Genomic DNA, 23596 nt, shown 5'->3' on the forward strand with positions numbered 1-23596 from the left:
TTGTCTTATGGTTAAGGAGGCCCGCTTCCTCCTTCTTGTGAGGGGTAAGGGTCTCAAACCAAAATAGGAACCCTTCTTGGCCTTCAATCTACGGCAAAGCTGTCTTCCTTAGTGATGCATTATTGAAAATAATCGTTTTAAAGTTTCAGTTTATTTCAAAAGATTCAGGCCTATTCAGTGGTTTATAACTTCATACATTTACCAAGAAACAATTTAAGTTCTAATGAATTCTACATACAGGCAATTAGAAGATTGCTATAATTCCTGTATTTTCTGTACGCGAAAAGAGCTCCATTTTCTTCTATGAATAACTTTCGATTGAGTGAATTGAGTCTTATGAAATTATCAGCAAAAATTAATAATTAATGTTATGTTTTGAGGTGCAAATTTCAGCGAACATCTTTCAAGTGGTTTTTGAGATAATTTCCAAGCAACCAGAATTTCAGGGCAATTTAAAAAAAAATCCTAATGCCTAGACCAATGGTCGGCAACCTTTTGATGAAATTTCCAAATTTGAAAGAGTTCACACTTTATTTCATCCGTACTAAAAAAAATCTCAAAAACCGTAAATTCAGCTTTATTATTTTTTTCACATTATACTTCAAAGATTTTTTATGTCGTCATGGAAAACGGACACAATATTTCATTTCTTCTAAACAAATATTTTTTCGGAACGAGTGTAGATAAGTAGTTTTTGGCGATTTTCCTTTGTTTTTAACAGGATAAGCAAGTTTTTGTTAAAGTAGAACAGTTATTAACCATGATCATTACGTAACGGATAGGCCCGGTAACACTAGTGTACAATTCCTACGTGTGGGGTGATACTATTAACTTAACATCAACCAACCATGAGCAGCTTGAGTTGAAGCGTGTAAAAATATGTGAGTCACTAATATGCATAGAAAGGTAAGGTAACTGATCCTACCATATCAGATGCAGTATACCTTACTTGTTACGCTCCACAATACACAACGTATGTATGTTTGTAGCTCAAAGAGGAACGAAATGTCACCCAGCAAAACTAGAGACCTTTCGCAAAAGGGCTCAAGTTTACTGTTTCGATTCATATTGTATCAAGCGTTTCAACTTGATGCTCTATTTAAGAGAACAGAAAAAATGCCCGGTAGGTTCGAAACTAGTTTGAGCTTTTGCTTCACTTGCAACAAAGTCAATAATTTGACAACGTTACCTCATCTCAAATTTGAACATTCCATGTCAAATCAAGAGTGACAGGAGCCCCAGCCAGACTCAAATCTTTGTTAGTTTTCCTCACTTTGACAATTTATCGAAACCCATTATCGATCGGTTCCGGTCATTTCGATAAAAAAAACAACCACCAATCGAAAAAAAGTGTCACCATGCTGGAGAAATCGTTGAAATCGATCGTCCGTTTGGATTTTTCAATTTCAATTTCTGGACCGGGGCGGCGGCTTTCGTTGGTGTAACAAATGTCTTACCACGGTGCGATATTTGTTGTTCATTTGTAAAGTTTTCCGTTGTTTTGTTCCTTCTGCGGATCTGCACAGCGATATGCGGGGATTGGTTCTGCTCGAGTTTAGAAAGTTGAACATAACTCAACTTGGCACCTTCCTTCGTTCGTTCAAAGTTTGGACCGCCTCGCCGAGCCTCGCCGTGTGCCAGTCAGCCATCGATTTGTATCTCAATTGCAAACAAAGAGTCAATGACTCATGTAAAAACGCCTTCGTTCGCTTCAATTGCAGCAATAAATGCGATTGAAATGGAGCCTTAAGTTTTGTTAACACTCTCCCTGTATCGGTTTGTGAATTGGAGACTGAAATCTTTGAAACGTTATCAATTGAAAAGTTTTTCGAATCAACGAAGTTCATTGAACAATAAAATACAGAATTTAAGAACTACAAATAGAAACAATCAAGCAAATTGAAAATAAATTTATCTTATATCATAAAAAAAACACTAAGGAATTAATATATAAAATTTAAAAAAATATTTTCTAGAACAATAAATGACTGTGCCAGGAAAAACTTTTGAAATAATTTAAAAGCTTTCAAAAACTAAAAAAAAATACAAAAGTACAAACACTTCACAGCAAAAAGCTCAAAAAAAAATGTAAATATTGACTGGAAAACAAAATAACATGACAAAATATGGAAATATAGATATAAAAAACTGAATCATTTAGGAATAACAAAAACCGAAAAAAATCGGAAAAGACATTTTTAAGTCAAATCTTTTTCAGCCAGAAACATTTTTGAATCAAAATGAATTACATAAATAAAACCTTAAACAACTGATAGTATTTAACAAAAGGCTGAAAACCAAAATAAAAATTAAAAAAAACGGAAAAAATCCAAAAAAATAAAAGATAAAAAAAATCCTCAAAATATAAAATTTTTAAACACTACCAAAGTAGAAAAAAAACTAAAGGAAAAATTTTAAAAAGCAGGAAGATATTCGAACTGAAGATACCTTCCATTTTAACAAGTGAAATAAAAATTAAAAATTTAAACATAAATAAAACCTCAATAAATGGAATCAGATTTTTTTTCAAAACTTGAGAAATTGAAAAGTAGAAAAATTATGACCAAATAAGGAATCAATGTGTTGTGATTTCAAACAAAATAGAATACTATTTGTATCGGAAACTGATAATATATTCTCTTTTATTATCGTCAAACCATGTATAAAGGTCAGGTTTACAACAGCTTGGATTACACATTATTCATATTGGCAACACTTCACGAATGATTTCCAATCTGTCCAATTGTCAACAATCCCAGAGAACACAACGAATGGGTCGATTCACGATGACTTATTCTCCCTTTTGTGGTGACAGTTCGCACGTCCTGTTTACAAAATTTAACGAACGAGAAATGGGGAGCGGCAAAATTTTTCGTGTAGCTGCACGGTCAAGAAATTTAACTCAAAACTCAGTTTAAGGATAGCAAAAAACCAAGTTCCATTTTGTGAATTAAATTTAGCGCATTTTTGGGTTTCTCATGTTTATCTCTTTGGAAATGAACAGAAAGTTTAAAATTCGTAAAAAAAAACGAATAGGAGGTTTGTTTATTAAAATGTTTCAACATGTTTTCAAACCCCTTCTTCAACAAATTTGTTCTGGACCAACCTACTTTGCATTGAATATTCTGGGAAAGCGCGTCTACTTGAAATAAAAAATTCCATCAAATGTCCAAATGTGCAAACTTCTAAAGAATTCGAATGTGCTGAATCGATTGTCCGGACATTTTTTGTGTTATTTTGACCGGAAGCTGTAAAACAAATGCACATACTTATAAGACAACATTATTCAGGGACAGAAGAATCTAATAAAGGAAAATTCTCCGGAAAACATTCCGAAAGGAAAGGTTTAACTATTATAAATTTTTACGATACGATATTTTCGAGGAATAAAAATAACGTCAATTTGACCACTAATCACACTGACACGAGACTTATAGAACAAAATTCCTCTCAGTTTTTGGCTAGAAGCCCCTTATCGTCGACATTGCGCGGCAGCAATTCGAGCATGAAAATTTTACTGGTATCGACATTTTCGTAAATTTCCGAGCAGCGCCAAAAACCAAAATCGAGTGTCCGGTCAGTGGTCAGTGGTTGAACTTTTAAGTTTAAGTTCATCTATTCCAGCTGGATTTCAGCTGGATTAACAAACAAAATGATTGATTTTTAATTATTTGATACTGAAAACATCTAATTTTCTTTTTAATTTTGTTATCCCAAAATTGAGCTGAGTACTTTTGCTAAAAACGTGTGAATGAGAATTAAATGAGGACCGAAATTGTTGCGAGACAGCGATGTAGTTTCGATTTATGATTTATTCTTTTGGAACAAATATAAAATTCCTAAAATTAACAAAGGTTAATGCAAGCCAGGTTTGTTTATCGTGAACTTACTGTAAGTGATCGGCCGTCACACAACTTAGTAGAAAATTTCGTATCAGCAAGTAAGTATAGCGATCTATAACGGTTTGAGGTTAGAATTGAATGGGTGAATTCTAGTACACTTTTGTTACCTTACCGTTTACTTTTTATGTCAGAAATGCCTGATTGCTCGATCACTAACTTTGTGCTGAGTTACTGCGAGTATACTAATAGTAAAATTGAAAGTTAGTTTCCCGTTTGGGTGATAATTAGATATTCTTACCGATCAATGCTTTTGTATGTTGCAGAAGGCAACCAACGTGGAGTAGAGTAGTAGGTATGGTAATTAGCCTGGCTAGAGATACAAAGTATTGTTACATAATATGTTTTCTGATTAATTCATGATTCTGATTTCTAAGTAATTCATGTAGTACCTTCGGATAAGAACAACGTAACTATGGATATAATTAAATCACCCGTCTTTAAGCGCCGAAACACACTTTAGCTAGACAACTTGCAATGCGAATCACTACCTCTTCTACTTAGACTTCTTTTTCTTACATACTACCGAAGCTTTTCCTGTGTCAAAGATGACAGCGGATTTGACAGGGTTTTATAGGGGAGTGATGTGTTCGGAGCGCTAGTTGGCGCTCGTAACAGAAATATTTGCTTTGCTTCCTCAGCGTGTAGAATTGGAAAATAAGGAATCAAAACAGGAATCGCGAAATGTCAAAACCAGTGAGGCCAGGCAGTGCGTGAATCGACCTATTCAATATTTGTCGATTCTAGAACATCATCGACAGGATGAGTGCAGTCACGGGTGTAAGCAGTTTGAGAAAAAGTAGGCAAGGGATACTAAAAGTTTCTCAGTGGTGGAAGGGTGGAGACGGAGCCCTAAATTTTGACAGCCAGTTGTTCGTCTACCAGCCTTCGCTGGTAATGCCTCTTCCTTTTTGTAAACATTACGATTACTTGTCACAAGCTGGTCGACTCTGGGTTATTGTTTACACTTGCCACGCGGTCAGAGATGCCAATGTGTCTGATTTTTCAAAATTTTCCTGATTTTTCGAGGCTCAGCCTGAAAACCTGATAAGATAAGCTATTTTATTTTCCTGATTTTGGGAAATAAGCCTAATTTTTCCTGATTTTTGCGAATGTGATGAAAAATGAGTAGTTAGGAACTGCATCAGATACCATTGCGGAAGTGAAAATGTGGAGCGACGACCAATAAAGGTCATGACTGAGCTAAATTTCCATTACTTTGAGGTATTCTGATATTTTTTTACCAGTCCTTGATTTTTTTTTAATGTTGGAAACCCTGTACGCTGTTCGTCAGTCCGGATAAATCACTGCGGTGTTAACATCATCGGTCGTCGGTCGTCGCGAGTGTAGTTCAAGAGAAACTGTGAATACTGAAAAGAAAAATCGAAAATATATTTGAAAAAATTAAAAACCCTTAATATCGAAAAAAAACTGTAAGAAATTTTAATACAAAAATTAATGGAAACCGTAAAGATGGAAAACGGAAATAATCGTAATAAAATCCGATCAAAACCTGTAAAAAAAACCTAGAATGATGGAAATGTGAAAACTAAATACAGAAAAATCTTCAAACAATCAACTAAAAGTTGAATACTCAGAAATGAAAATTAAAAAAAAGAGCAAAAACCTTGAAACACCGAGAATCCATCGAAACCATTAAAAAAAATTGATAGGAAAAATTCAGAGGTGAGTTTAAATTCAATAAACGAAACATAGTTTTTCTAAAAACTTAAGAAACTCAAAAAACTTAAACCAGAAAAAATAGAAAACTATGAAATTCAATAAAAAAAAATCTAAAAAATATTTAAAAACTAAAATTTAAAAACACTCAATAATCGTGAATTACAGAAACAAGAAAAAACAGCAAAATTTAAAAATAACATGAAAGTCAGAAAACATGAAAGCGGAAATTCTACTTAAATCCTTCGAAGTTTTTACAATCTTGATAAAGATCTGAAACAATGAAAAAACCTTAAAACAGAAATCTGAATACAGACCCTGTTCGTTTTTGGCATCATTCGATTTTGGCAATATCTGATTTTGGCAAATGTGCCCAAATCGACCGGTTTTTTGGAACGACATCACCTTATAGTTTTCACAATGACAGGACCTACGTAATTTGGACAAACACCATGTATTCGTGTTTACGTTTTTTTTTTGCTTTATTTAATTGACAAACCGAAAAAGTTAAAAAAAACTGTTGACGGTGAAAAAATTCAACAAAAAAACAAAAATTTGAAGAAAATTATAAAGTTCTCAAGAATGACAAAAATGTCGAAAATTTCATATAATAAAAAAAAGCAATACAAACAAATAAATCATATAACAAAAAAAAAAATAAAGATGTAAGAATGACAAAATTTGCAAATGTGACAAAAAAAATTATAAACAAAACAAAAACAAAGCTAAATACATCAGAAACATGAAAGGAAAAAATTAAAAATGACTAAAAATGGTCAAAATGGTCTTTAAACTTAAAACAAAGAAAATTAAAAATTGAAATGTGTGAAAAAAAAAATCAAAAAACAATAGGAAAATTAAGCAGTTTACCTAAAAAAAAACAAACTAAAAAACTGAAAGTTGACCACAAAAATTTTAAAAAATAAAAACAAACTGGAAAAATAAAAAAAAAGTCAACTTAAACAGAAAAAACTTTTTATGTTAAACAAATGAATAAATGAAGAAAACAACAAGTTTATTATTAAAATTGTTATTATTCACAAGTTAATAATTTTAATAAAGACACTACAGATAAATTAAAAGTTGTGAATTTTATAACTCTATAACTTTATAATTCAAAAATTAAAAAAAAAAAACAGGGAAAAATCTCTTTAAACACTGAATTAAAGGCCATAAAAAATGAAAACCTTTCAATACAAAAACAAAAACTTTTAAAATTCACACAAACAGATTAATGACAAGTTTTGAAGTTAACTGAAATTATTTTTAATAAAATATACCGAGAAACCAAAAAAAGAATAAACATTAAGAAAAGCAAAAAAAAACATCGGACAATTTCTAATTTTGCAAACCAATATAAATTTGCAATCGATAAAAAAATTGGAACAGCTTTCAATGCACATTTTTTTTTTATTCAAACAAACCGAATGGAAACTGAAATAACTTTTAATAAAATAAATACCGTGAAACCAAAAAAATAGGACATCACATTGAGCAAGGGTTGCAATCCGTCCCGATTTCCACTTCAAATGCAAACTAGAAATATTCTTACTTATAAGATGATATTCGCTTTCATGAAGTTTCACTGACTTACACTGGCGAAACCCAAATTTAGGTTCAATTATTTAGATTAATCTAGCTAGAAAAAAATCGTTTCGAACGCTAAAATAAAAACTCAATTTAAGTTTTTTTTGTTCAGTTTTGGAAATAAAGTGAATAAATCTGTTCAAAATCCAGCCTTATTTTTCTACGAAATGCGGGCAATCGGGCCGCACCGAATTTTTCCTAAATTTTGTGTCAAATATCCGAGCAAGTCCGGGTAAAACCGGGCAATCTGGAAGCTTTTCATATTATGACAATAACAATCAATCCGTAAGGCAAAAGAGGAATTCTAAACCTCTATTGTCTTTCTGATTTTTTTTAAATATTTTTTGAAAGTTTGTTCGTATTTCTATATTTTTCTACATATTTCATTCAAGTTAAAATTTATTTACCTTTTTCAGTTTTTAAGAGGTCTTTTAAAAACTTTTTTCTCAATTTTTCCCGTTTGTTTTTTTTTTATTGGTTTGCAAATTTATAAGTTCTCATACGGTTTTTTTTCTTTAATCAGCTCAATGTAGACTTACCAGACGCTTTTTGAAAAAAAAAACGGGACATTTCACGAATAAAAAAGCGGAACATTACCGAAAAAAGCCGGACTTTTTAGAAAAAAGCGGAACATATGAAAATTATAAAAAATCGTGAAAAACTTAAAAATTGAAATGAAATAGTAATAAACAGAATAAAAAGGTTCAAAAACTTTAATAACTTATTTTTTTCAAACTCAAAACAAAAGTACCTACTGAATCAACTGAGATAACCTAGAAAACTTTTGAAAGAATTATAGATAAACAAAATCAACTTGAGAAATCCAAAATACTTAAAAAAAAAATTGAAAATCTATTAACAGATTCTAACCGATGAAACTTAGAAAACTGATATTAAAGAGTAAATTTTATGAAACCGATGAAAATTGATAAAATAGTTTAAAAAAAAAACAGAATAAAACGAGTAAAAATTATTTTTTCTAAGAAACTGATAAACATAAAAATACTGACAAAATCAATAAAAACTAAGACAAATTTGATAGCTGCAATATATGGAAAACTTCAAGAGTTTTGAAATTTTTAATTTCAACTTAGTTGGAAAATAAATGAAAATCTGTATAATAAATCAAGAGCTGATGAAAGTAAAACAAATAATAACCTGAAAATTGAAAATTTTAAGCTTAAAACAGAGAACTGATTGCTAAAAACCGGAAAAAAGAAATTCACAAGTGAGAAAAAACGGGAATTAAAAATAAAACAAGAATTTTCTGAAAACAGCGAAATCTTAAAAAAATCAATAATTAACTTGAGAAACTAGATAATTGGGATAAACCGAAAAAAATATGAGCTTGAAAACGTTCAGTATTTTTAGATTTTATCTTCAAAAAATGTTGAAAATATGTAAAAAAAAATCAAAAAAAAAATCCTCAAAAATTTTAAAATCTGAAAAGTGAAAAATGAAACTGAAAATTGACAATTGGTGTTCAATGTTACCAATATTTTTCAATTTAAAAGACCCAAAAAAAATTCAAAGATCAGAAAAACAAGCTTGTTCCAGAAACCATCCTCAATTAAAGAATTAATAATTATCCCAATTGCCCAAATTGCAACTGATAAGTAGTGCAGTGAAGCAGCGGGATCTTTGAGCGGCCCGTCGACCGACAACCCCCATGTGGAGAGCCTACCTCAACTAGATCCGTCTGCATCGGGTTTGCAAAGTGCCTTCCTCCAAAAGCAATCCATCAATCCATAAGCGTGGACCATCGAAAATATGATTCCACCTCACGTTTCCCCGACTGACCGCTTTTTTTTAAATAAGTAAAGTAGAGACGCCGAAGAAAGGGAGAGCAGTGCTCATTCGAATTCATCGACACGGTGCCATTAGCATATGTGAGTGTTGTGCTTGTGAATGAAGGTGAAAAAATGATATATTTTTTAAATAAAGAAAGCTCTCCCATTGATCGACAAAGATATTGAGAGGCGAAAAATAGACACAATTGCAATATTTAAGTTGGATGCTATTAACTCACCAGAGGATCGGATCCGACAAACGTAGACTAGGACTTACCCATGGTCCGTCAATCGAGCTAGTAAGAGTAGGTAATTCATCAATTTTCTCTGTTGAAGCCTGTTTTGTGACTACGATGATGGGGATCGGTTTTCTTTGTGAGCTTGATCGATTGCGTTGTTACATTACCAACACAATGTAAATTTATCTGTTATGTAAGTCGACAAACAAATCAGCTTATTTGTTTGACTTCCATAACTTTGGACTCTGGTGATATTTTCAGTTATAAATTTCTATCCATTCCCACTTTTACTGGGGATTTATTAAAATCGGCATATAACTAAAACCAACCATTATTTTTAAGTTGAACGAATTTCACATCGCCAATGGTTGCTACTCCGTGATTGACCGAGGCCATCAATTTTGTTCAGAGGTCAAAAGAATGGTTCTTGGGATGAGAAGCCTATTCTCAATGCACAAAACTGATGCTCTCTCTTTGAATATCAATAACGGCACCGGCCACGTCCTAGTAGTCAATAGATAGTTAGACAAATAGAGAAAGGGATGAAAGATATAATATTGCGCTTTAGGACCGAGGTCACCTCTGCATCCAAGCAAAAAAATTTGTTTGGGAATGTGGGTAAAAGGATACAATCTGGAAACACCTTTGACAAGTACAAGGATCCTCCTTTTTTTAACTTGTTTTCCTAATCTTCTACATTACTCAAAGAAACTCCTATTTAGGTTGCATTATTGACAAACATCAACAGATCCAACCAATTTAGCAAGGAATGAGGTCGTAATCTAATTTTAAGTATTGGTACATCAATAAGGAAGGATTTGAAAATCTATTTAAACAAATAAACATCCTCTCACACATATCTACAGAATACTTTAGTTTTGTTGATAATCTTCATTTATATAATATCATTGTTTTTCAAAAAAAACTTTTTTTCCCATTTTCTCAAATGTAAGTTGAGATGTTTCATAAAAATTGTTTTCCTATCTCATTCGTGCTGCACTTACTTTTTGAAAGTCCATCGTTCAATTTAAGAACAAAATTTTCTACATACATATCCAGTGCATGTGAAAAAAAATTTCCTCAGGCTCTTAAGAAACAAAAACATAGTGAAAAATGGAGCTCTTGAAAACCTGTATATACTTTAACTAAAGTCGATTTTTGAGAACTAGTAACTAAATTTGTTAAAGCCTTGAATACTTAATTTATTTATTTCATAATAAAAAAAACATATGAATAAGATCATCACATTCAAAAATTACAAAATTTGTTTGTAATGTGAGTGAAAAACTAAGCTTCGGTGAATTTTTCAGCAAAAAAAAATTGGAATTTTAATGGTTAAACAGGAAACACATTACAACAAACAAACAGTAATTGGTACCTAATTAAAAAAATAGTGCTGATTTCGACTAGTTTGCCGACGCCGAATTTGAATTAACAATGCATTTTCTCCACGAGCTCGTTTGGGCAAAATTTCTGAAGAGTACCATACGTTAGACCGCTGCAAAATTGCCGCCGACCATAGTCCAGTGCAGTGGTTTTCAAACTTTTTTTACTCACCGCCCCCTTTTGCAAAATTTTCGAGCTCAACGCCCCCCTGAGCGATTTTTTTTGAAAATCTTTAAAAATGAGCTATTGGAATTATGTTTTTGGAAGACTAAACGTTAAATTCATTCAAATTTTGTATTGAATCAAAATTCAAGCAAACATCTAATGAATTAGAAAAATTCCATTGCGAATACTTGAACTTGAACTTCAATACAATTAGTATTATTGATATCATAAATTTCATTATTAAACATTTTTGAAACCTTAAATCTGAATTTGAATCAGGGCACGGGTATTCATCTTCAAAATATATTCCAATAACTAGATTCCGGCGATGTTATTGATCACCTGTTAATTTAAGCCAAAATTAAATTTTTAAATCGATCGAAATAAAGATGAACAATTCAGAATTTAAAATATTACTTCTCTCAAATAAGTAATCAGAAATCTGTCAATTTTTTCTAAGAAATTTATGCCTGAATCACAGCTGACGCTTTTTTTTAAAGATTAGTTTCGATTTTTTCCGCTCAACAAAATTTTTGAGACAAATCATTTGAAAGGTATACAAGCATTACCATTCAAAATTATAAGTATAATAAAAAATAATCTAACAAAACTAGATCAACTTAAGGCAGAAACACAATACAGCGTCGGTCGTCGCGTCACGTCAGCGGTCAACGCTGTCGATAAGTACTAAAACGCGGACGCGACGCACCCGACGATTTTTGCATCACAATTCAGCGTCAAGAGACATCTAAAATCGTCGGGTGCGTCGCGACCGCGTTTTAGTACTTATCGACAGCGTTGACCGCTGACGTGACGCGACGACCGACGCTGCATTGTGTTTCTGCCTTTATAGATCGTATACAGAATGTGTGACAATTTGAAAAAAAAATTGTGTTACGATTAAGATACAAGAAATTATAGATATTTTAGTCTTAAACCTGGTAATAATTTGATGATAAGCTCTGCAACGCAATGTTATCATTTAAAATCTACGTTGTTTAATAATTTTAGAATATGTCAATTTTAATTCGACATCACTACCCTCTGATCCCCTTCAACGCTCCTCAAATTTCAAAGTTGAACCCATCGCCCCCTGAAATGTGGAAAAGTAGCTTTACTGGATCAGATGCTGTTGGGGAAACTACTGGTTTCGCTTTTTCGCAAGAACCAAAGCTAGTAAGAATGTATGTCTTTTTTTGAGTGGGCCACTTTTCCAGAGTCCGGTCGATTCCATTTTCCGAACCTCAACCATTATGCTGTTATGGTTGTTGAAGTTCCATCTTCAAATATTCCACATATTACAGCACAAATTTCCCTGTCAAAAAATGTCTGCTTCTTCACTCACAGCCTACTAAGTCTCTTCAAATAGAAAAGTATACTTTCATTCTAACTCAATTTAGAAATTCAAAATTTAATAATTTCAAACAAAATCGTTTGAATTTCTGAAGCGAAATTTTCAGTTGCGTAATAACAATTAAGAGCCCAAATCTGAATTTTAAGTTGAAATATAATTCAAAATCTAAGCGGCCGTTCACATACCACGTGGACAAAACTGCGAGATTTTTGACTCCCTCCCGCTACCGTGGACAAGTGTAGACATTTGATAACCCCTCCCTTCCCAAAGCAAAACTGAGCTTATTTGCATAATTATTAATTTAAAGAAGCCTTCATCAATTTGTATTTAAAAAAAAATTGTATTTAACAATGCTTAAAATGCGACAAGTGTGGACATTCAAGAACTGATCGGTCCTGATCGGTCAAGAACTGATTTTTTTTCCTTAAAAATTCGTGTGGGATGAAAATTTATAAATAATTCTTACGCCTCCTCAATGCAGATTATAAAAATTTATTCTCCAACATGTCCTTTTTTGAATTTTCGCAATATGCTTCTTCGGCAAGAAATTGCTCTTTTTCTGATATTGATTGCTTCTTTGATTCTAAACTCATCCTTAAAACTGATTCTTTGCATTCGCATTCGCATAAACAGTCGCCTAAAACTTCGGTTGGCGCTACTCGTTGTTACTGCCAGATCCAGAAGGGATCCCGTCTAAGCCCTCGAATCCCTGGTCGTTCCTCTGGGGATTCAGTGGAGGGTGGGCACACAAGGCCTTCTTTTGTTGGCTGAGCTCAAGCGTGAGGCAACGGAGGTCTCAAGGTCGGCTACTGGATCTAATGTAAAATTTTTGTAATGGACGAATCAGGAGTTCTTTTTAGCGTGTAGAGTAACCAAAACTTTTTATAAATGTACTTTTTGTTTATTTCCCTAACCTTATAAAGTCTGTGTATGTGTGTTTCAGTGTGAATTGTGTGTTTAGTGCGTAGCTTCACAGGTACCTGTTAACAAGCTGGGTCCAGATGGCGATGACTCGGTGATGTTCTTCCGGGAAAGCGGCCAAATGGTAATGACTCGGTGATGTTCTCCCGGGAAAGCGGCAAAAAAACCTTCAAAGGGCGGTATGGATTTCCGCGTGGGTGGTTTGCTACCCAACGGAGTATTTTGGCGGGATTTTGTGCTTAATGACGTATTGTGGTGGCGGAGATTGACTTGGCGGATTTGGGCGGCATGTGGCTGGTGATTTGGTAGATGGTGATGTAACAGATCGTGGCCGAACTGATCTTGATGTGTCGGACCGAGGTGTTGCTTAACCCCGATGTTGAGAACTGGGCGCACTGCCTGAGAGTGCTCCAGAACGCCACCTGAGAGATTACGATGGTTCTTACAACTCAGGAGACAGTCTTGGTGAAAATTTGACAAACCCGATCTGACAGACAACATCCTGTTTTGATCATCGCTTTACACACGTTTTGGAATACTTTGGTCGTGGCTGCGAACGAGGTTTATTGAAGTGAATTATGAAGTTGTACCTTATAGTTAAAATATGTATTTACCTTCTTATAGTTATTAGGCGCTGCAAGCATCTGCATTATCAGAGCAGGTTTAGGATTTGTAAACTCAGCCAATCGTATTTACAAAAAGGTATTATTTGAGGTTAAAATAACGCTATTTCTCCAGAACCGTAACAATTTAAGTTCCTTATCAGGCTCAACTTCTCGGAATAGCCAGCATATTTGTTGTTGAAGTAAACACTGAAGGAAAACTATAAATGTAAGTCAATGAACTTCCTTATGAAATTATGTGAAACTAATTCAATCCATATAAATATATTCTAGTTTGAAGCGTTTTGCTACCAGAATAAGTTTTTCGTCTCTCAAATAACAACAATCTTCAAAATTTATATGGCTGGATCAACCTCCGAGGGTCAGGAAGAAACCCCTGCCAGAAATACCGAAAAAAGCAGTTGTGTCGCCTGTGAGAAGCCCGACTCGTGGGACAACATTGTGCAGTGTGACAGTTGTCAGAATTGGTGGCACCAGTTGTGTGCAGGAGTCACTGGATCAATTGCTGATCGTCCATGGAGTTGCCGGAACTGCATACCAGCTATAAGCGAAAGTTCCGTGTTGACGACTGCTAGTGTTCTTAAGCGTCGGAAGGCGCTCCAGTTGCAGCTGCTTAAAGAAAAGCGCGCCCTGGATCGACGTGCACGAGAGATCAGTGTAAAAGCTCGCGAAGAGAAGCTTAATGCTCAGCTGGAAGAAATCCAGGCTGAGAAGAACTATGTGGACGAAAAGTTCAAACTCTTGCAAGAAGATGACATTTCTGGCAATGAAGAGGAAGCACAGGAAGTGGGCAGCCTCATCAGTCGTCGATCTCGCCGAAAGAGGGTTGAGACCTGGGTGGAAAATTCATCATGTCGAGACGGTGCAGTCAGCATACATCCCAGAGTTTTGGAACAGGAAAAGAATAAGCAGCAGCAACCAAGCCGCGCTATTCGTCACGACACCTACGAAGTTCAACCAGCTCAACTAACTCCCCTACGTTCAACTGGAGCGATTCCAAAGCATTCATTGGGTCAACCAATGGTTTCCAGCTTTCCTTTGGGTGCCTCGGATATTGGTATCAGCCCAATGCAGCCAGCCGTAACTCAGATGTACCCTAAACCGTTTTCACTACCGAAGGTCAACGAGAGATGTTCGGAACAAATTCTTGCTACTCCAGCAGGAATGAATGCTAGCTGCAGCGGAGTTCGGGAACATGCAAGTGACGGTAATCAGTATCTCCCCCCCTTCGAGATTAGTCAACAAGCCACAGGTAAGACTGTTCCAATTATTTCTCATCATGACCAACATACACTGCCTTGCCAACAAAGTGAGCCCCTATCCCACCTCATTCAACAACTTGGTTTGGGGCCAAACGAACAATTAAATTTTTCCCATATATTACCCGCATACCAACCTACGCCATCTCAACTCGCTGCTCGGCAGGTTATAAACCGCGACTTGCCTATATTTACGGGTGCCCCGACTGAGTGGCCAATTTTCATTAGCACTTTCACCAATACCACTCTAAATTGTGGCTTTAGCGCAGCCGAAAATTTAGTACGCCTACAAAAAAGTCTAAAGGGCCCCGCTTTAGAAGCTGTTCGCAGTGATTTGCTTCAGCCGGAGTGTGTTCCACAAATTATGGAAACACTTCGATTTGTTTATGGACGGCCTGAATTACTTTTAAAAGAACTTCTGGAAAAGATTCGTGGGATTCCAGCTCCAAAACCTGATCGCCTTGAAACTCTGATCGATTATGGGGTAGCCTTTAAAAGTTTGTGTGGTCATCTGGAGGCCACAAACCTACATGCACATCTGTCAAATCCGGATCTGTTATTCGAACTCGTCGACCCGTTACCGGCGCATACGAAATATGAATGGGCAAAACATAGTGAACATTTGAAAGAAGTGAGTTTGAAAACGTTTGGTGTATTTATGACAAACGTAGCGCGAACGGTGAGTCTAGTCTGCCCGTACAGTGGAGCAACAGTGAAGCATGAGAAAAGCAAAACGAAAAGAGGCGCAATCCACGCTCACGTAGAACTGCCGAAGGAACGTAATAGTATCACCGTGAAAAGATGTCCGAAATGTACTGGGGACCACTATTTGAGGGATTGCGAGGAATTTCAATCGTTTGATATCGACAGCCGTTGGAATTTCATTAACTCTTCAGACATATGTCGCATCTGTCTTTTCAGCCATGGGAGGAGATCTTGCCGGAGTAACAACCGATGTGGGGTTTCCGGATGCAAATTACGTCATCATCCCCTTCTTCATTCCACGCGTTCTTCTTCGATTTCCCCGCATTATTCATCAACAGAAAACCATAGTAAAGCTCCTATTACTACCTATTCAGCTACTTCTGGCGAAGTTCTATCCCACAGAAGTCCCGATCGTGGGAGTTTATTCAGAATGATCCCTATAACTGTGTACGGAAACGGAAAAGCCATCGACACCGTAGCTTTCATCGATGAAGGATCGTCTCTCACGCTGATAGAGGAATCACTGGTCAACGAGTTGGGCATTAAAGGTATCGCGCAAGCACTCTGCCTCGAATGGACTGGAAATGTGACACGAATGGAGAAGGATTCTGAAGTATTTGATCTCGTGGTTTCCGGAATAAATCAGCAGAAAACTTATCTTAGAGAAACGCGCACAGTTAAAAACCTGTCATTACCGACACAAACATTAGATTACAGTAAGTTGGCGAACCGATATCGGTATCTTAAAGGCCTCCCAGTGGCCAGCTACGTCAAGGCAGTCCCTCGAGTCTTGATAGGCGTGAACAACCTCCATCTGACCGTACCATTGAGAATCAGAGAAGGGCAATCGGGTGAACCAACTGCTGCAAAAACTCGTTTGGGTTGGTGCATCTACGGCGGAACTCCAACTGAACAATCTATTCCGTCTGTCAACCTTCATGCCTGTGGTTGTTCGAAAGATGAAACTCTTCATTCAATGGTACGCGATTTCATCTCGCAAGAAGATGCAAGACCAATCACTGAAGTTATCCTGGAATCCAAAGCAGATCAAAGAGCTCGTTCTATATTGGAAGAAACAACACGCAGAGTAGGCGATAGATTCTCAACTCGACTGCTTTGGCGTTTCGATGAATTCGAACTTCCCGATAGCTACCCAATGGCGGTAAAACGCCTAGAATGCCTAGAACGGAAAATGGCTAAAAACCCTCGTCTTCAGGAAAATTTACAGAAGCAGTTGGTGGATTACCAATTAAAGGGCTATGCTCATCGGGCGACAGAAACAGAGCTGAGGAATTCAGATCCAAGACGAACTTGGTACTTACCACTAGGAGTGGTAGTCAACCCTAAAAAACCGGAGAAGGTGAGAATGATATGGGACGCTTCTGCTACGGTCGACGGAACGTCATTGAACACCATGCTGCTCAAGGGGCCTGATGAACTGATTCCACTTCCCTGGATCCTTTTCCGCTTCCGCCAGTACCCTGTGGCCGTAACCGCTGATATTACAGAGATGTTCCATCAAATCTCGATCGAACCTATAGATCAACAAGCTCAGCGTTTTCTGTGGAGATCAAACCCTCAAGACTCACCCGAGATCTACGTTATGAATGTGGCAACATTTGGGGCGACGTGTTCTCCAGCTGCCGCTCAGTTCGTCAAGAACAAGAATGCCAGAGAATTTGCAAATATTTACCCAAGAGCAGTGGAAGGTATCACACATGGCCACTATGTTGACGACTACGCCGACAGTTTTGAGACACCCGAAGAAGCAGCTAGAGTATCTTCAGAAGTTCGGATGATCCACGCAGCAGGTGGTTTCAACATTCGAGGTTGGCGATCTAATGACACAAAAATACTCGCAAGTCTAGGTGAAGACGTAAACCAGCAACCCAAAACTTTGGATCTAGAATTTCGTAGCTATGAACGCGTTCTAGGCATGCACTGGTTGCCAGAGGAAGATGTCTTGGGATATTCCACTTCACTAGCACAGGAACTCCAAGATATCATTAGGCTCAGGAATCGACCAACAAAACGACAAGTACTACGCTGTCTCATGACTTTTTTCGACCCGCTAGGTTTGTTGGCAGCCTTTATTCTACATGGAAAGGTATTACTGCAGGATATTTGGCGCTCAGGGATTGAATGGGACGAAGCTATCGACGATGGAGCTTTTGGGAAATGGCAACGGTGGACAGAACAATTCGTACATATAGCTGAACTTCGAATACCACGCTGCTACTTTGCCGGAGCGACTAGAACTCGCTATCAAAACATGGAACTGCATATCTTCGTAGATGCCAGCGAGGACGCTTACGCTGCAGCTGGTTACTTCCGTATTCCTAGCGGTCCTAGTAAATTTGAGTGTGCTCTTGTAGCGGCCAAAACGAAAGTTGCTCCGTTGAAACATTGGTCCATTCCACGCCTAGAACTTCAAGCTGCTGTTATCGGGACGAGACTGAAGAAGTTTATTACTGACGGGCATCCACTTGTAGCACAACGTGTTGTATACTGGTCGGATTCAAGCACGGTGCTCGCGTGGATTCGATCGGACCATCGCAGGTTCTCGCAATTTGTTGCCTGCCGTGTGGGAGAAATCTTGTCGACAACAAATGTATCCGAATGGCGCTGGATACCGTCGAAACTCAATGTTGCGGACCTCGCTACCAAGTGGGGACAAGGACCTCCTCTCCGATCAGCTGATAGCTGGTTCAAAGGGCCGGCTTTTCTGTGGGAACCAGAAAAGGAATGGCCACAACCGAAGGCCCCGAAAACTACTACCGAAGAATTAAGAATCTCGTGCGTGCACACTGGGTTTGTTGCCATAGATCCCATAGTCACCTTCACCAACTTCTCGAAATGGGAACGCCTCGTAAGAACTATGGCATATGTCTACCGGTACATTAACATGAAAATATTTAAAAAAATATATTGTGAATTCCTGGGACAAGAAGAGCTCATCGCAGGAGAGAACGCTATCTTTCGTTTATGCCAACAACAATCCTTCCAAGAAGAATTGAAAATTTTGAAGCGCAACCATAAACAACCTTTGAAAGACAAAATCCCTTTACCTAAGGACAGCGTACTCCACACACTTTCTCCGTACTTAGATGAGAACGAAGTAATACGGGCGGACAGTAGAGTTAGAGCAGCGAAGAACTTGGCAACTAATTTTAAGTTTCCTGTTATTCTACCAAAAAATCACTACGTAACCGATCTGATTGTGGACTACCATCACAGAAAATACCAACATTGCAACACAGAAACAGTTGTCAATGAACTGCGCCAGAATTTTATCGTCGCACAACTAAGGCCAACTGTAAAGAGAATAGCTCGTAGATGCCAGTATTGTAAAGTGTATCGCCAACAACCCCAAACCCCTCGAATGGCTCCCTTACCCGAAGCTAGATTAGCGTCGTATACTCGCCCGTTCAGCTACGTAGGACTGGATTTATTTGGTCCGTTATTTGTTAAAGTCGGAAGAAGTTCGGTGAAAAGATGGGTCTCACTGTTCACCTGCTTAACGATTCGCGCAGTGCATGTAGAAGTGGTATATAGTCTAAGCACAGAATCGTGTATACTAAGTATTCGAAGATTCATTGGGAGGCGTGGAGCACCAATTGAAATCCACTCGGATAATGGTACCAATTTTCGAGGGGCCGATAACATCCTGCAGAAACAGATCCAACAGCTACATACGAACATGGCCTCCACCTTCACGAATGCGCGGACAAAATGGGTCTTTATACCTCCCGGAACTCCGCACATGGGCGGAAGTTGGGAGCGCATGGTGCGCTCCGTTAAAACTGCACTAGAAGCGAGCGTTTGCGCGGGACGAAAGCTCGATGATGAAGCGTTGTACTCACTCGTTGTTGATGCCGAAGCGATTGTGAATTCTCGGCCGTTAACCTATCTACCTTTGGAAACTGAGGAACAAGAAGCTCTTACGCCCAATCACTTCTTGCTTGGGAGCTCTGATGGGGTCAAACAAAAACCGGAGAACGCAACGCCTGATGCTAAAGCTATCGGCAAGTCGTGGAATCAAATTCAAGGGCAACTAGATGTTTTTTGGAAGCGATGGGTACGCGAATATCTGCCTTCGATAACGCGTCGTACAAAGTGGTTCGACGACGTAAAACCAATTGAAGTCGGGGATTTGGTCGTTATCGTGAACGAAACGCGACGAAACGGTTGGACACGCGGTCGGGTACATGAGGTCATTTTGGGATCTGATGGGCGTGCTCGTAGAGCTATTGTGCTTACAAATAAGGGGCTCACGCGGCAGTCGGTCGCTAAATTGGCAGTCTTGGACGTACAACAAGGGGAAACCCTGGGCCTCAGTAACTAGTGGCCAGCGTTACGGGGGGGAGGATGTTGAGAACTGGGCGCACTGCCTGAGAGTGCTCCAGAACGCCACCTGAGAGATTACGATGGTTCTTACAACTCAGGAGACAGTCTTGGTGAAAATTTGACAAACCCGATCTGACAGACAACATCCTGTTTTGATCATCGCTTTACACACGTTTTGGAATACTTTGGTCGTGGCTGCGAACGAGGTTTATTGAAGTGAATTATGAAGTTGTACCTTATAGTTAAAATATGTATTTACCTTCTTATAGTTATTAGGCGCTGCAAGCATCTGCATTATCAGAGCAGGTTTAGGATTTGTAAACTCAGCCAATCGTATTTACAAAAAGGTATTATTTGAGGTTAAAATAACGCTATTTCTCCAGAACCGTAACAATTTAAGTTCCTTATCAGGCTCAACTTCTCGGAATAGCCAGCATATTTGTTGTTGAAGTAAACACTGAAGGAAAACTATAAATGTAAGTCAATGAACTTCCTTATGAAATTATGTGAAACTAATTCAATCCATATAAATATATTCTAGTTTGAAGCGTTTTGCTACCAGAATAAGTTTTTCGTCTCTCAAATAACAACACCCGATATTGGAATACGTCGCTATTGGGTTTGCGACTATTCTATCTTCGACAATGGCCCTTTGCAAGATGAGAAACTAGCTGACAGTTTCGGGTCCTGGGGGAATCATTTTATATTAGCCCCAGCTACCTAAGATGCTTCTTCTACATTCGCAAGCTCACCTGATCCTCTTTGAAACCTTCGTTCGGTAAAATGATCTTTAATCACCAACACGATAAGTTCAAGGATTTAACGCCTTGAACTCTACTGTTTTGAAGCCAACCGACAAATAGATCGAACACTGGTGATCGATCAATTATGGGACGTCTTTTCCCTCCAAATCATCTTGCCTTTCATTTTCCGGTTTTCTTCTCACGCTTTTATGGTTTGCCATAAAACATTAACCAATGTTTAGACCAGCTTTGCGGTTGTATGTCAAATTGTGTGTGGTGAGGGGTTTGTCTGAATGTTGTGTATATTCAAATATTATCAAGATAAGTCTACCCTAAGTATAGTGGGAAACGAGCACAAACTCAAGACTCCATAAATATGAACGGTAACATCGTCAACTCTCCGTTTTATGAAATAACAGTCATTAAAAATTGCACCACCTTCTCCCCTAGATGGTGTTACACTTCCTGAATTTAAATTTCAAAAGAAGCAAAGTCTTCCAATTCGTTGCCTCAGATTATAGAATCTCTTAAATTGAAAAACTTGCCCCCACAGAATGTTGAAGGTGCCCTGGCCGAACCCTGCGGACTGTGTGGGGAAAGGGAGGGTATATTAGTCGCTTTAAGTGACTCACGTTTACTTAAACGGTAGATGCAGAGATCTCTACGATCCACCCATAAACGTGGGGAGGTTTTAAAGGGGTAAATTTGGGGAAGTTAAACCCTGGGAGATACTAGGCCAGCATTGCGGGTGATGATTTCGTCCTACACCTCCTATGCACCTAAAGTTTCCTACTGAAACTCCTAAAACTGACAATGAAGCTTACCCAGGTAACCAAAAGTTCCATAGAATGGTCTCTTAGAAGCTTACTCAGCCCTGATTGAAGGCTTTATAGCGTTCTACTCAGCTGAAATTTTAAGTTCTTATTGATTCTTTCAAGTTCCATAAACAAAGCTGAGTAGAAGGCTATTCAGCTTCAAATGAAACTTTAAAAAAAATCTTGCAAAAATAAAGCGTTCTAAAGTCGTTTTATACTTTTAATTATGATTATCTTTAATCTTTATTTATTATTTATATTTGTTTCTATTTTCAACAATTTTAAACTTATTTGAAAAATTTTTCTGCATGGAGATTTGAACCTAAACCTGTGGAATGAAAGCTGAGCACGTTACCTTTGAACTATGGCCGTTTTCTGACTCAATGGTATTTAAAACATCTATTTGAAATAATTTACGGGTTATCCTTTTAAAAGTAGGCCGGATGAAAAATAGTAAACAATCAGCTTCTAAAAGTAAAAACAAAAGTTGTGAAACGAGGGCTGCCGTACGAAATAAATTATCCTTGCCATCAATTTTGCACACCATGAATTGATAATCTCCGTGTGAGTCGTATCCGCAACATTTAAATTTGAAGTGCACGAACTGAAATTCTTTTTTGTGACAATTGTATCTCATTGTATAATGTTTATTTGCAGTTCAAAAAAGGAATATACCTACAAAATATGTAGACCGTGAACAAGCCGCTGCAATTTCTGTTACAATACAATCCAATTTTAAGGAACTGCAGAAACAGAGTCTATAGGAGGAAGTTGTAATTTGTTTTTAGTATTTTTTTTTAATATTTTCCTAAATTAAAACACATTTTATGTACATTTTAGATTGGCTGATACCAGAAAACAAAATTTAAGAAAATTATCAAAATTGTTCGATTTTTACGGCAAATCGTCGCATTCAACATGGAAAAATCATGAGCTAAATCGACCCACATTTCCTAAGGATCCATCGACCCGTCGAAATAATCTGTTTTTGATGTTTGTTCGAATATACTAGGTACTGGATGTGTAGTTAATGTTGCTGTGAGAGTTACATTCATTGAAAAGGGAAATAAGAAGAATCGGAATAACTTTGTTTTTACTAATGCGGAAAACGTAATAAACTATGAAATGTAGTCTGATAGTGAATATTTATATGTGACTAGCTGATCCCATATGAACTCCGTTTCGCTTTCAACTTGGAATATGTCATAAACAGTTTGTATGAAAGTAAATTGCAAGCATTTTCCAGATGCACTTCCGAATTCATTGTTAAGTAATATTAGCAAAAATATCGGACGATCACTTCCCCTTCCGTCGACCCCTGGCAAAACATTAGACATCTGAAATCGATTGCTCGTCCCTGAAAACTACCGTGTGCAAATTTTCATCCCAATCCGATAAATAATAACGACGAAATTGCAAAAATATTGAACGGTTAATATGGACTACCCCCTTTGCCAGCCCCTTACGCTGAATTTAAACCTGAAATTCATTGTTCGTCTCTCAAAACTCTCGTGTACCAATTTTCGTCTGAATCCCATGTATAATAACGACAATATCGCATGAACAGTGAAAAGTTAATATGGACGACCCCTTTGGCCGACTCCTGATTTTAGTTTGAATAAGTGAAATCAGTTGTTTGTCCCTAATAACTCCTATGTGCAAATTCTCATCCCAATCCGATGTATAAAAACGTCAATATCACTAAGATACTGAAAATTTAATATGGACGACCCCTTTTGCCGGCCCCTTATATTGAATTTGATACCTCAAATCGATAGCACGTCACTCAAAACTATCGTGTACCAATTTTCATCTGAATCCGATGTATAATAACGTCAATATCGCAAAAATTGCGAAAAGTTAATATGGACGACCCCTTTAGCTGACCCCTTACACGAAATTTGAAACCTGAAATCGATTGCTCGTCTTTTAAAACTCTCATGTGCAAATTTTCAACACAATCCGACGAAAAGTAACGTCAATATCGCGAAAACATTATTTGTCTTGTATGGACGACCCCCTTCAAAAGGGGTCATCCGAAAATCTGAAAACATTTTTCATCTTTCCTGGTCCTAATGAGCAT

General features: G+C 37.2%; 2 protein-coding genes across 2 annotated transcripts in view; both read left to right on the forward strand.

The window, feature by feature from the left end:
- LOC129746008 (uncharacterized) overlaps positions 1-23596 on the forward strand; it is a 269649-nt gene that overhangs the window by 146224 nt on the left and 99829 nt on the right. The window lies entirely within an intron of this gene.
- On the forward strand, positions 13984-19953 carry LOC129761040 (uncharacterized). The gene is made up of 2 exons (XM_055758737.1): positions 13984-14896; positions 15947-19953. The coding sequence occupies exons 1-2, from the start codon at positions 13984-13986 to the stop codon at positions 19951-19953; spliced, it is 4920 nt and encodes a 1639-aa protein (XP_055614712.1).

The sequence above is a fragment of the Uranotaenia lowii genome, chromosome 1, assembly GCF_029784155.1.
Source record: "Uranotaenia lowii strain MFRU-FL chromosome 1, ASM2978415v1, whole genome shotgun sequence".
Taxonomy (NCBI): domain Eukaryota; kingdom Metazoa; phylum Arthropoda; class Insecta; order Diptera; family Culicidae; genus Uranotaenia; species Uranotaenia lowii.